The 14213-nt window shown below is 40.2% G+C and overlaps 1 protein-coding gene across 1 annotated transcript in view; it reads right to left on the reverse strand.

Annotated features, from left to right (window-relative positions):
* Positions 1 to 2762: 2762 nt before the first annotated feature.
* tns1b (tensin 1b) overlaps positions 2763 to 14213 on the reverse strand; it is a 304662-nt gene continuing 293211 nt past the window's right edge. The window contains exons 27-33 of the mRNA XM_036958729.1: positions 13478 to 13573; positions 10725 to 10802; positions 10528 to 10599; positions 9493 to 9661; positions 9183 to 9251; positions 7844 to 7873; positions 2763 to 5638 (exon numbers count right to left, since the gene is read on the reverse strand). Coding sequence (XP_036814624.1) covers positions 5497 to 5638; positions 7844 to 7873; positions 9183 to 9251; positions 9493 to 9661; positions 10528 to 10599; positions 10725 to 10802; positions 13478 to 13573 — 656 coding nt within the window. The 3' untranslated portion in view covers positions 2763 to 5496. The remainder of the gene's footprint in view (positions 5639 to 7843; positions 7874 to 9182; positions 9252 to 9492; positions 9662 to 10527; positions 10600 to 10724; positions 10803 to 13477; positions 13574 to 14213) is intronic.

Raw genomic sequence — 14213 nt, forward strand, 5'->3', positions numbered from 1 at the left:
TTTAACCCCATGGAAAAATGAGGTGAGTGGCAACAACATTTAATTTAGGGCCCCCAAAAGGCTAGGGCCGGCACTGACTGCATGTGTGGGTATGGATGTAGGCACGCAGACCCGCGAACCACTGCGGCCCTTCATGATGAGTTCAGTGTCCCCCACCCCCATCAAAGTTGCCCATCCCTGCTGTAGACTGTCAAATGAAAATTATGAATTCTGTATTGTCATATATGTAGAACTACCATTGCTTTATAAAGAGAGGAGCCAGAAAATATCCTGTTTACACTGACCAGCCTGCGAGAAGGCTTTACTATAGACCAGCCTCCGAAACCTATACTTACACTGACCAGCCAGCAAGGAACCTTTGTTATAGACCAATCCCTAGGCCAGCCTTGGAGAAAATGTTATTATCCCTAATTATACTGACCAGCCTGCAAGGAAGCAATACTAGCCCTATTTACACTGACCAGCCTGGGAGGAACCTTCATTATCCCTATTTACTCTGATCAGCCTCTGAGGAGCATTACACATAGACCAGCCTTGGAGGCTGCAGGTGAAACTGCTAGCTTTGAGGCCCACCAGTCGTCAAGGCCTCTAAGTACACGGATCAGCTTGGAAAGAGCCTGCATTGTGTTAATTAGATTCAAAGATATATTTATCTCACCAGCCAGCCAAGTGTAACTTAGAGCTTGCTCAATGTGTTATAGAAAATAGGTAGCCAAGCAGTTTGTAACTGTTGTAGCTGTGCTTGCTGCATCATGTAGTTAAGATGAAAAACATTAGCCCAAACAGCCAGCCATATGCAACTAGCTACCTAGCTATCTAGCAACCCAAGTTACCTGATTTGAAAAGATAACTAACCAGGAAAGCAGCTAGCTAGTCTAAATATAAGCTTGTATCATTTGGAATTAGTCTCTGCAAATAGTCTTGATATCGGTGCTTTTGGACGCAAACCTTTTTTCCGCTGCATCAGTTGGGCACCACCGCATAAATGATCTAAACATGGGTCTTGCTGTCCCTCTGTCTGCAATTTGATTTTGATTGGCTGATGGTAAAGAATGGCCGCAAGGCACCTGTACCGCTTGTGCACTGATTCCTGGGTGGTAGCTATCAGCTGATTCCTGTGTTTGACCACCGTAACAGAAAAACCACAAAACCACAGGAATGTCTCATGTGATCACGTGTAATCTTATTTTGACGTTAATGTGATAACATGTGTCAACACTTTAAAAGGAACATGTGAAAACATAATCTCATGTGGGATAAATGTGACAACATAGGGAAGCAACATTTCTAAATGTGATACAATGAAAACTTTTCAATATTTCACATTTCTTTTCAACTTTCACATTAAACTGCAAATTTGATTTCGACGTGAGGGTTTTTTACATGTGAAAAAGTAGTGTTAACATTATGTATAGCGTAGAGAATTATTGTACCATCTAAACTGCTGTGAAATATATTTTCATTAAGCCAAAATACTGTATTTTCAGCTGTTTGACGCTGGTGTCCAAAACCGAAAGTAAAATACCTAAAATACGAAAATGAAGAATGGGAGCCATAGAAATAGAGTATATAGAACACATATACTGCTTCTTAATCTTGCTGTCAATGAGAATGACAGATCTATAACTCACATGTTTCTTTGTGAATTTGGGTGGCTCGCACAAAAAGTTACATATTGCAGCTTTAAACGCAACATTTCTCCAAGTTTTCACCATCATTTTAAAGTCCTATTTATTTTGTTGCTTTCAAAGTAATATTTTATGTGATTAGTGAATGAATTTGTCTGTCTCTCATTTTAAGGTCAACCCTGTTATGTGAATTGAACTCTCGTTTTAATATGGTGAAACTATACTTTTTTAATATGTCAAAAGTAACATTGAAAATCTAATAGTCAAGTCATAGTGTAAAAGCAGGTGAGCTGGTTCTACTCTTTTTGTAAATGTTCTGGTGTTGTTAAGGTGGAAACTAATCGGCCTGAGCATAACACATCAACCCTGTTACCCAGACATTGGTAAAGCATTTCTGTTTCATTGTTGTTGTTGTTGTGAAACTTGCATTCAATTACCACAAAAGGGATTTATGACCAACTTTTTTCTGTCAACCCTGTTAATTTATTTGGCACTTAATAGGCACTTACTATAGTACATTTTTGTATGTTAAAATGGGAATGCCCTTTGAACCCTTGTTTTTTTATTAAGTTGAACATGTGTTCTCTATGACACAATGTCCAGTAAACGTGTGCTCTCCAGCACGCGTTTTTAGTTTAGTTTACTCTAATAACCTTGTTGCTGTCTGATTTGAATTTGATTGGCTGATAGTAAAGAATGGGCTGCATGGTATGACGAAGTGACGCGTACGATGTACATATTAGGACATACATTTGATGGGCTCCTGAGTGGCGCAGTGGTCTAAGCCACAGCATGTCATTGCTAGAGGTGTCACTACAGACCCTGGTTCGATTCCAAGCTGTATCACAACCGGCTGTGATTGGGAGCCATGTAGGGCAGCACACAATTGGACTGGCTGGGGTAGGCTGTCATTGTAAATAACAATTAGTTATTAACTGACTTGCCTAGTTAAATAAAAATGCACATAGGTTAAACATAGCTATTTTGTGGGTCCTATGTAAGCAGTAATTGTGGTCCAGGAGTGTGTGAACAAAGGTCAGAAGTTAGTATTACTCTTTCATATGAACAGACATCCTAAATGTGAATAGACATTAGACAAGCACATAACATTCCCAAGTATGCTTTAAACATGGAGTGATTTGTATTACTTTTTAATGTGTTTTTTTCTTCTCAGAAACAATAAAAGCCATACCTTAAAGCAAATCAAAATACATAAGGTTCTGTACAGGCATAGTAGCACATTCACACATTTTAAGTCTAGGCGATTTCCTCAAAGTGGGCACACATACATCAAAGGAGACTTCTTACACAATTGGTTTTTGTTGACAAACATTCATTTTGTGGTAGAGGGTGATTTACTCCACAACCATTTATCACAGGTTGATCATACACAAATGCAGAATCGACCATGTTTTTTGCCACATATATTGTTACAGTTGTGACTATCAACACAAGAAATACGATTCAGTTCAAACGGAGGGATTCTCATTGAAGAGGAGTGAATAGTTGAACAAGCAAAGAAGCCACGGGAGAAGACAGTTGAGCTTGAACCGAAAATACCTAGTTGATACAAAACATTGAGTTAAAAGAAGTGGACTGAACATGCAAACTATTTCTGTGTATTTTGACATGACAGAATCCCATTTATAAGTGCTACGTATTTATTTTTTCACTGGAGTATATTTGACCATTGAGTTACGGCTACCCTGCTCCAAACATAATTGAATTGAAGGACATTCACAAAATAAAAAACGTCAAAATATTGACCTAATATTTGGGCATAAAAGTCTTCCTCATTCAGTAAATGATCATTTAAACTCAGCACTGCCCATTTGAGTATCTACTAAAGGCCATTGCTGAAATCACAGTTGAAACTCTACAGTAAAAACACAATGGGTAGTCAAAATGTGTTTTACCACATGAGGGCAGTAGGCCCTTTATAACACAATGTGGAATTGCTCAGGAAAATACTTCTGGTGGTGATTTACTAATAAACCTGTGATGTTAGATTGAGGATGTAATCAAGGAAGTCATATTTTGCCTCTAAACCTTCTGAGAACATACACAGCAAGTCTGTTTACATGAAGTAGTCATTTCAATCATCTCACTGTTTTGCCAACTACAAATGGGTGTTGATATTTCACATGAAAATATTTAAGTGTTTAACTCTGACCATTCCATTTTAGGAATTTCCATTTGGACATGAGCGTAAAATGTTGTCTCCATTTAGGATGAATCCATGACTTTTGCAACTAAGCCGCTCTTTCTCCCAACTAACAAAGGACGTTTCCTACAAAGACAAAGTAATGCAGTGGGAAAACATACTCAAAACAACAATGACAAGCTTTAAAATGCATACACTTTACACCATATATATTTTGATGCACTTTTTGACACTTTCAGTAATCTTAATGTAGACTATACAATATATGTATACAAGTAATATGAGTTAACATAGAGCGACAGAGCAAAAAAATAAATATTTTGTTGAAGTTTTATATATATCTATATATGTATATTTATATGTATATAGCTTACTTGTGGGTATGATGTGGGTGTTACAAGTTTGACAGGCTGATGTGTAGGGATAGTGGCCTTTCTCGATCTAGACTAAGATGGTTGCAAGGGTAGAATATCTGCAAACTTCTCCAAAGGAGAAGAGAGAGAGAGCTTGATGCTGTAGCAGTAACAACCTGGACATAAGCTCTCATTGCCCAAACCCGTCCGCCATTCTAAAATCAGCAGTGAACTCGGTTCTTCCATGATGCTCATACATGCACAGAGAGGAGTGGCAGTTTTTCAATGTTAATCAATGTTAAACACACAAAGGGTAACCATTCAGCCTAACCAACATTTCTCCATAGAGGGGTGCATTGCAGGTTGGTCTAGAAGTAGGGTAACAGCAGATTTCAGCTACCAAAGATATTATGGGGTTAAAATACCACTGTGTAGGTGAATAGTTGGACTGAACTGGACAAGCTTCTATCCATCCTCCATCCGTTTAACAGAAGAGGGAAAAAGAAGAATGGAAGTTGAAGGAGAACAGTGTGTTTGCCCATTACAAATTTGGTCTATATGTAGAAGAGAGCAGGTATGCTTCTTTCTTTCTCTTTTCATTTTTTATTACAGAAAGCAAAAAACAAAACAAAAAAAACAACAACATTTCAGGCCCCAAGTCATCCACGCCTTACCCAGAAAGCACTACGTGATATTTACATTAACTCAACTCACCAGCATGCAAAAATGTCCTGGAATACGCTTTGCGAAGAAGGCAAAGATGCAAACTCTTAAAGAATAACATACATACAGTATCAGTACTTGTATATAGAAAGAAAATTAAAATGATTTTTTTTTATTATTACTTATTTTTTTTACAAAATATAATTTCCAACAGACCTTCCGACAGTGGAAAACTCACCCCTGGCTACTTAAAAAAAAAATCTTTGGTTGACCAGTCCAAACGTCTGATAGCTTAACACTTCTACGTCACACAACCTTACTTCTTCTTCTCTTTTTTTAACGAACCATGCTCACTGACATCATTGACATAAATGTATCCTTCCTGTTCTTGTGTTACCCTGCTAGAGAGATCACAATGGCCCCCCAAAGCCAACATCCCACATAGCCACAACCACAAACTGCACTTCCTCTATCCCCCTAGTTAGCGCCACACAGGAGTCCTTCCAAGAAGAACACATACGTGTGTAAACACCACGTGCACTCACAAGTAAAAGACAAGATCAGAAGGAAAGAGGTGACACATAAGATCAGAACAAAATAATACAAACAAAATCCAAAATAGAACACACATTTCCTCCGTGGTTAAAAAGAACAAACAAAAAAAAACAGGGGTCGTCAAAAGTTCAGCTCATTGTTTCTGCGAGCCGATCATCACCTTGGAAACAAAGTTCACGATAGCGCTGGCAGGCTGATCGGGGTCCATCTCGGCAAAGAGGTGACTGACGTTGTCAGTTGTGCTTCCTTGCTTCCGAGCCACGAACCCAAAGAACCTAAAAAGAGAAGGGACACTGTCAATGGGTCTCCTCCAATCAGTATCTTCTGTTTGCCTCGTTCTGAGTCTGAGAGGACTGGATTGGTGAAATGAATCTGTAGGACATTATATGAATCATATATGGAAAGTGTGTGTGTGTGCACCAAATGGGTTTGAACCCTGGTTGTCTTCACATCACAAAACTGTGTTAGCCCACTGAGCTAAAACCTATTACTTCAGGCCTTAGGAAATTTAACTCATCACTCAAGCATGGTCCACCCACTTCCATTATCATTAATGCTTTTCTGTATATATTTAGAGATATTGTTACGCTCCATTTTGTTTTTTTCCATCTCTATAGTTATGTGGTCAATCTCTAGGGGGTAAAGACACACCATGCCACTGTTATCATTTTTACTTATTTACTGCATTGATGTAACCAGGGCCTGAAACTAACTTTTTAGTCTAGGAGCCAGTGATGTAGCCATATTCTCAGGGTATATTCAACCCACTTTCATCAATTCCGAGAAGATTTTGAGAACTGTCTTAAACTGAATAAGAAGGTACTTTACATACTACGTGCATTTCACATGAGCATGCATCTGAAATCAACATTTTGGACCCACAGCCAGTGTTGCTGCTTTTACCAGCCACTCAGACAGCTTTTGTCTGGAGCTACACTACTGGTCAAAAGCTTTAGAACACCTACTCATTCAAGGGTTTTTATTTATTTTTTACTTTTGTCTACATAGAATAGAATAAGGTTAAAGACATCAAAACTATGAAATAACACATATAGACTCATGTAGTAAGCAAAAAAGTATATATATATTCTTCTTTGCAGCAATTCGACCATGATTCAGGCAGTCTCCTCTGAACAGTTGATCTTGAGATGTGTCTGTTACATGAACTCTGTGAAGGATTTATATGGGCTGCAATTTCTGAGGCTGGTAACTCTAATGAACTTATCCTCTGCAGCAGAGGTAACTCTGGGTCTTCCATTCCAGTGGCGGTCCTCATGAGAGCCAGTTTCATCATAGCGCTTGATGGTTTTTGCAACTGCACTTGAAGAAACTTTCGAAGTCCTTGAACATTTCCGAATTGACTGACTCTCATGTCTTAAAGTAATGATGGATTGTCATTTCCCTTTGCTTATTTGAGCTGTTCTTGCAATAATATGGACTTGGTCTTTTACCAAATTGGGCTATTTTCTGTATAACCTTGTCATAACACAACTGATTGGCTTAAGAAGGAAAGAAATTCCACAAATTAACTTTTAAGAAGGCACACCTGTTAATTGAAATGCATTCCATGTGACTACCTCATGAAGCTGGTTGAGAGAATGCCAATAGTGTGCAAATTGTCATCAAGGCAAAGGGTGGCTATTTGAAGAATCTCAAATATAACATATTTTGATTTTTTTAACACTTTTTTTGGTTACTACATGATTTCATAGATATTATTTCATAGTTATTATTCATAGTTATTATTCTACAATGTAGAAAACAGTAAAAATAAAGAAAAACCCTGGAATGAGTAGGTGTTCTAAAACTTTTGAACGGTAGTGTATTTTGCTAGCTCTGGCTGTAAATGACAAATGTCTTATATTAATGATTATGATATTGTCATAGTGTTTGTCTACTTGATATACTGCCTTTAAAGACAAAGGAGTTTAATCCAATTGTGCCCTAAGTTTCATAACAGTAAATTCATAGGAACTATGATACCGGAGTTTAAAACCTCAAACCATGACATGTTAAACTCTAAAGGTGTGACTGCCAACGCTTGGTTTTGTTGGCATAACCTGCCCAGTCACCTATCCATCCATCTATTCCTCCTCTCTGAATCATTGGTGGGATACCTACAACCTTTCTTGTTTCCCCTCATATCATGGCTGAGCTCCAAAATATCGCCTTTCATTTGGCGCAGGTCAAGAACTGATGGTAAGTCTGTCTGAGTGAAATGTTTCTCCCAAAGACCATGGAGGTCAAGCTAAACAACTGATCTACCTATCCCTAGTTCTAACCAGTGAAAACCATCCTCGGACAACTATCTGAAAGTATCAAGCACCTCCACCAGTTAGCTAGTTTGCTTAACTTTCTTCAGTGGCAAACGTTGCTCTGTAACTCTCAGTCAAAGTGGTTGGGCTATAAACAGTATATGCAACTACAGAAATAAATATACTAGGTTTAGGTGTATGGTACTCAAGTGCATGTATACTTACTTGGCTGTGCCCCCTTCAGGTTTGTTCCACCTGTAGAGAGAGAAATAAACAGTATTCTATCGGGTAACATTTTGTATGATGTATTCATGACATATAATATTGAGGTCAAAGGCCCCATTCATTTAAAAAAAAAAACAGAGATTGCTGCTTTTCGATTACTGCCCGCGTACATGGGTGTGTGTGTGTGTTTGTACGTGTGTGGACAGCATTAGTGTGCTGTAGCTCAGTTTATACAACGGGTGGGTCTAATGATGAATGATGATTGGTTAAAACCGCATTCCAGCCGGTGTCTATTCCACAAGTTACCACCGGCTAAATCTATGACATTAAATTGCCTATTTACTCCGTTCCATCTGACGTCCCAATCCACTGTCTCATCAGCCCAGCCAGGCAATTTAGAAACTTGATATCCACTATAAAAAGCATCTAGACATTATCTCACATTTCTTTTAGTTTTCAGCAGCGGGAGATTTGTATAAACCTTGCTGTTTGTATCTCTGACATCTGCAACATTGTTTCAATATTCAAATTCCATCTCCAGCTGTCCCATAGTAATGAAGGTAGGGGTCGGGAGTTGGGACGAGACAGACAGGCAGGCAGCGTTTCCCAGCCAGTCAAAATCATGAATCAGCTGGCATCATTTTTATGGATATATATACAAAGTAATGTCAATTGAAAAAGGTCAAACGAAACGAAGTGGAGCTAGTTTGCAGCTTCAATTTTAAGTTATTGTGTTAGCTGTGTTGTTCTGAACAACAGTGTCCTGACGAGAGAACACATTTTCCTTGACAGGCGAACTCATTAGCTCATTGTTATGGATGTATCCAAATAAATGTCACTAGAAAACTGCTTAAACAAATGCAAATGATGCTACTTTGTTGTTATTCTGGCTGCACTGTTTGACGTGTCTGTAAGTTAGCCGTAGTTGGCTAGCTAGCAAGCAAGGTATAAGAACGTTGCCAGACAGTATGGCAATAGAACATTTAATACGAACGACTGGATCTCGTCCATAGATACAGAACAAATAGACTGAACGGCTGGGTCATTTGACCATCCGGCTTGGGTAGCAACTATAGATTTGTGTCGGGACGATCTGTGGATGGATGAAATAGTATGAATAATTTCATTGACATATTTTCTTTAAAAACATTATTTTAATCATTACTTGAATATGCTGGTAACCCGTTGCATAAAAGTGATAATGCCATCAAAGCCAGTGTTTTGAGGACATTTTGGCATGGTTTGCCGGCCCATAACTTCATCTAGGACCTAACAACACCCATGCCAATATATCCTCCAAACACCGGCTTCGAGTGCATTGTCACTTAAGTGGACTCACTTTCTCTCCTGAGGGTCGATATCACAAAATGTGACAGTGTTGATGGGGTAGTGGCGCCGGAAGAAAAGCCTGTAGGGAAAAACTATGTTTCAGCACATTGCAATATAGCAATACATAGGCTACTGTGTAACTAGCTACTACAATGCAAGTTGGATTGAACAGAGGCATAAATTGTAACCCTCGGTCAGAGTGAGCTCTATCTGGAAGTCAGTTTCAAATATGTTTTATTGTTGGGCAGAATTACAAATTCAATATACACTCTTGTGGTTATTCTCTATTTCATACACAAATGCCTGTGCATCCTACTCACTTTCTCTGGTTGTCGGTCAGGGTGATGCCTTGGGCCGACACCTTGAAGTGCACGATGGTGGCGGTGGGCGGGGACACGGCAGCCACCGTCTCCGAGATGGCCTTGGCGACGGCCTGAGGTCCCGTCAGAGACTCCATGTCCACCGAGTTGATGTACAGCACATTGCATGCTGGGAAAAGAAGAGAGAGGTGTAGCCAATCAGCACAGTGCATTTCACACTGGAAAGAGGCGAGAAGTGATGCCATGGGCTGTCTGGTTCTTCAATTATATGGGTTTTGTTGTATTGTTTTCTGTTGTGAAGTGGCATGATCAATAGTTTACAATTGTTTCATGTATAGGATTTATCATGTATGCTTATGATCAGAGAAACATGATAGAATCTATTACAAAACTCCATTCATCAGTGTATACTATGTAGCACAGCAGTTTAATGCAAAAAAGCAATTGTACATTCTTGACAGTTTTCAATGCAATTAAGGGAATCATTTCATACATGGAGACAAGACATATATCACATTGGTATTAGTGGGTTTATAGTTCTGCACCTCAGCAGATATAACATTTTTAAAAAGACATTTGTATTTCCATGCAACACATTTCCATTGCTCTAAGGACGGCACATGCATTCTGGGACAAGGCTGGGAAAAAAAAAGACATCGGACAGAAAAGCTGGACAGGTGCATTGTTGTTGTCTATTAGATGGAGAAAGAGACAAACACACGGGCACGCCCACGCACACTCACGCACACTCACGCACACTCATGCACAGACTTCTGAGGTAGACATCAGGGATCTGGGCTAGAATGCAGGGACCAACAGTCACATATCAGGAAGACAAATTCAAACGAAAGGACACAGGGTTTACCATGGGAGTCAGCAGGGGCCCTCTGCCCTATAGTGACACAGAGGTGATGTCACCAGTGGGGGGAGAACAGTGGAATGGTTCAGATTATGTCACAACAAATAAAGTAATTTCGATTATCTTTCTGTTACGTAATGCTCAGCAAAACTGCTGACTGAGATATTGCTTCTTACCGGCTCCTTGTTTCAGGAGTTCAGCTGCTGGGTTGGTTGGTGTGGCAATATCCGGCACATCCTCGTGGATATCTGAAACGCAGCAGAAGCAGATTCTGCAGAAATTCCTCACACCACACTGTTGTATGTATCCATGTACATATTCATTCAAGAATACACGCACGCACACACACACACACACACTCTCCTGGCCTCACCTCTGGTAGGTATGACCAGTTTACAGGGCAGGGCCTGTGGAGTCATGGCGTGCTGGTACACCAGAGCGGACAGACATCCTAGAGAGACACCAACACAAAGAGAGATTAGTATTAGCCGTGCCAACAGGACAAAGATTCTATAAAGATTACATATCCTGATCCAGACATGTAGATCACACACCCTGGGCCCAGACTTTCACACATACCCCATTCCCACACTCACACACTCCTCATAGCAACACTTTCACTCACCCCATACCCACACTCCCACACCCATGGTGCATTTCCACTATGGATTTACCCCAGTGTTATTAGCTCCTGGGACTCACTGGGCCATGCTCCTGGGACAGTGGACCTGCTCTGACTTGGTGCCAACGAAAGGCTGTTGGGGCATTTTAGGTGGCATTTACATACAGGTAACAATCGCTAATTGTGAACATGGGTTTATGCCTTCCGACGTTTAACACCTTCCCACAACTGTTTTAATTAAGCAGAGGTTGTTGATTCTGCTCTTCACAAGTCCTCACTCTCAGCCCTAGCTATGGAAACACTATTTCCTTAGTATAACATCAGGGTGTATATTGTAACACTTGTGTTAGAGTCAAAAATCAGCAACAGTGTCTAATTTAACCCCACATCCCTCCCTATCTGTCACGACGTGGCCCTTTTGAGCAGTTGTTCATGTTAAAAGCATTAGCATAGTTAGCATAGTGTAGTTATCAACTGTATTACAGTGAATCCTCTCTTTGTCTACCAAGCCGTCATATCGGCTTATCCCACTAGGGACTTTCAGTGTATTATGTCAGTAACCAATGCTAGGGTTGCTAGGGTTCGTGCAGATATCCAATGATTTGTGACATTCAGAAGGTTACTTCAAGAGGCCCATTTTTAGACTGATGCTGGCTGACTTGTTAAGTCATCCCTAAATGTGTGCTTGGGCCAGTAGCCATCTTCCTGTGGTTCTCAGTAAGAGGAGTCTAACACACACATGCATACAGTATTTCATATCTAGATTTGACACTGTGAAAATTGCCTTCATTTAACAACAGCTCAGATGTGGGAGGGAAGGTCGCTAGCTACCAACTCTGGGTTCAAATACTATTTGAAATAACTGCCACTGCAGGCAGGCAAATGAAAACGTATTTTAAAGATTTCAAATAGTATTTGAACCCTGGTCTGGAGCTAGCTAGTCTCCTCCGCACCTTCTCAAGATGATCTTACACAGGGCTCCTGTAGCCGCATGCTTTGCAGCTTACGTACGCCACCCAGCCCTATGTTATCATACTTTTTTTGATCTTGCTATCATCCTTTTGCACCCGAAGGATGGGGGGAAAAAGCCTTGTCCCTTATGCTGATAACTCCTTCCAGCCCCTCATTTATACACATTCAGTGATGTAAAATACTTTAAAGTACTACTTTAGTATTTTTGGGGGGTATCTGTCCTTTACTATTTATTTTTTTGGGCAACGTTTATTTTTACTTCACTATATACCTAAAGACAATACTGTACTTTTTACTCCATACATTTTCCCTGATACCCAAAAGTACATTTTGACAGGAAAATGGTCCAATTCACTCACTTATCAAGAGAACATCTCTGGTCTTCCCTACTGCCTCTGACCTGGTGGACTCACTAAACACAAATGCTTTGTTTGTAAATGATGTCTGAGTGTTGTAGTGTGCCCTTGGCTGTCCGTCAATAAAAAACAAGAACATTGTGCGTTCTGGTTTGCTTAATATAAGGAATTTGAAATGATTTATACTTTCACTTTTGATACTTAAGTACATTTGAGCAATTCCATTTACTTTTGATACATAAGTACACTTAAAGCCAAATACTTTTAGACTTTTACTCAAGTAGTATTTTACTGGGTGACTTTCCCATTTACTTGAGTCATTTTCTATTACGGTATCTTTACTTTTACTCAAGTATGACATTTGAGTACGTTTTCCACCACTGTACACACACACACACACACACACACACACACACACACACACACACAATGTGGTCTGCGGATTAAATTAGAGGGGGATACATTTGAACCATACTAAATTACTTTAACTGATCCCATACTATAATTAGGATTACACATGATGGGCCGGGAGAACGGATACTCTTTCAAAGGCTGGGACACGGGGAGCACAGAGGGGATCAGAGTCATTAGACCAACACAGCCAAGAGTAAGAGTTAGTCACCCCAACCACATCATGAACCTCATGTCTGGAGCGCACTCCTCCCCCGTTACACAATCTGAGAAACAAGCCATGTTGTTGTCAGAAGGACCGGTTCTGATAGGTCTGAAAAAAGATTCTATCAACGTTCTTGAATCCTTCTGTCCTCTCCCCACTTCCCTCTCAAAACGTCAGAGTGAAGCGAGGAGAGTATTGGGGGAGAATATCCGTGCAGAAGAAGAACCTTGGATCTCCTCCTCCAATGCTCTCCTCTCTTCCCTCTGTGTGCGTGTGCACATAGCCGCGGGTAATAGGGGTTCTGAGGGTGCACCCCTTGAAAGATAGGAATAAAAAATACTTTTTTTGGGGGGGGAAATAATTTTGTTCACAAAAGTAGTGCGCTGGGTCTTTACTATACCTGTATTAGCAGACCCATATAGCTGTCTGTAGTGCTGGCCCTTCAAAAATGTCAGCACCCCCCATCAACAAAATAAATCACAGCACCCGCACCCCCAAACTACTTACTGCAGCTATGCGCATGCATATGTGTGTGTGTGTAGGGGTTAAAGGTGACTCACCAAAGTAAGGTTCGTTGGGACATCCCTTCAGCTTCACTCCCTTAGGACTTGTCTCAATCAGGAAGTGCCTCACCAGCTCATTAGTGTTGTCACCAGCTACAGGGGCCCCCGAAGGGCAAAACAATATAGGGAACACAAAAGAACAACACACCGGTGAGCCCATTTATGGTATGTAGACATCACCTTACACGGGGAGGTATTCTATATTATAGTTTTTATATAGGCAATGACTTTGTTCTTTACCCCACCTGACAACAGGCCAAAACAGAGACTAAAATATGATTTTTAATGGAATGTTCTAGGATGAGCTAAGTGGCTAGTTAAGATTGGCCTCTTGGCAGAAAAATAAACTGTGCTTACAACATTCTCCTCCCTTCGTGTGTGTGTGTGTCCGTGCGTGCACAGTGTTGACCTAGAACATTCACTTCCCTTTGTGTGCACACAAAAAAGGAGGTTTATTCAAGGGTTCTTTGGGAAAGGTGATGGTTCTAGGTGTAACCATAATGACTTTAGCTCATCAACGGTTCTTTACAGTTCACAAAAGTGTTATTTGCTCTTTTAATGATAATTAAAACGTAGGGGAGGTGGCTCACTAGAATATTTTGGGGCATGGTTTGCGCTCAGACCTTTTTAGTGCAACCTTGAGTGAAAGTGTCATTCCAGTTTATCTAATGTGTTGTGTTATGTTATCAAACATTATGGCCAGTGATGGTGTCTTGTGAAAGACTGAGAACAG

Source organism: Oncorhynchus mykiss, chromosome 22 (genome assembly GCF_013265735.2).
Source record: "Oncorhynchus mykiss isolate Arlee chromosome 22, USDA_OmykA_1.1, whole genome shotgun sequence".
NCBI classification, from domain to species: Eukaryota; Metazoa; Chordata; class Actinopteri; order Salmoniformes; family Salmonidae; genus Oncorhynchus; species Oncorhynchus mykiss.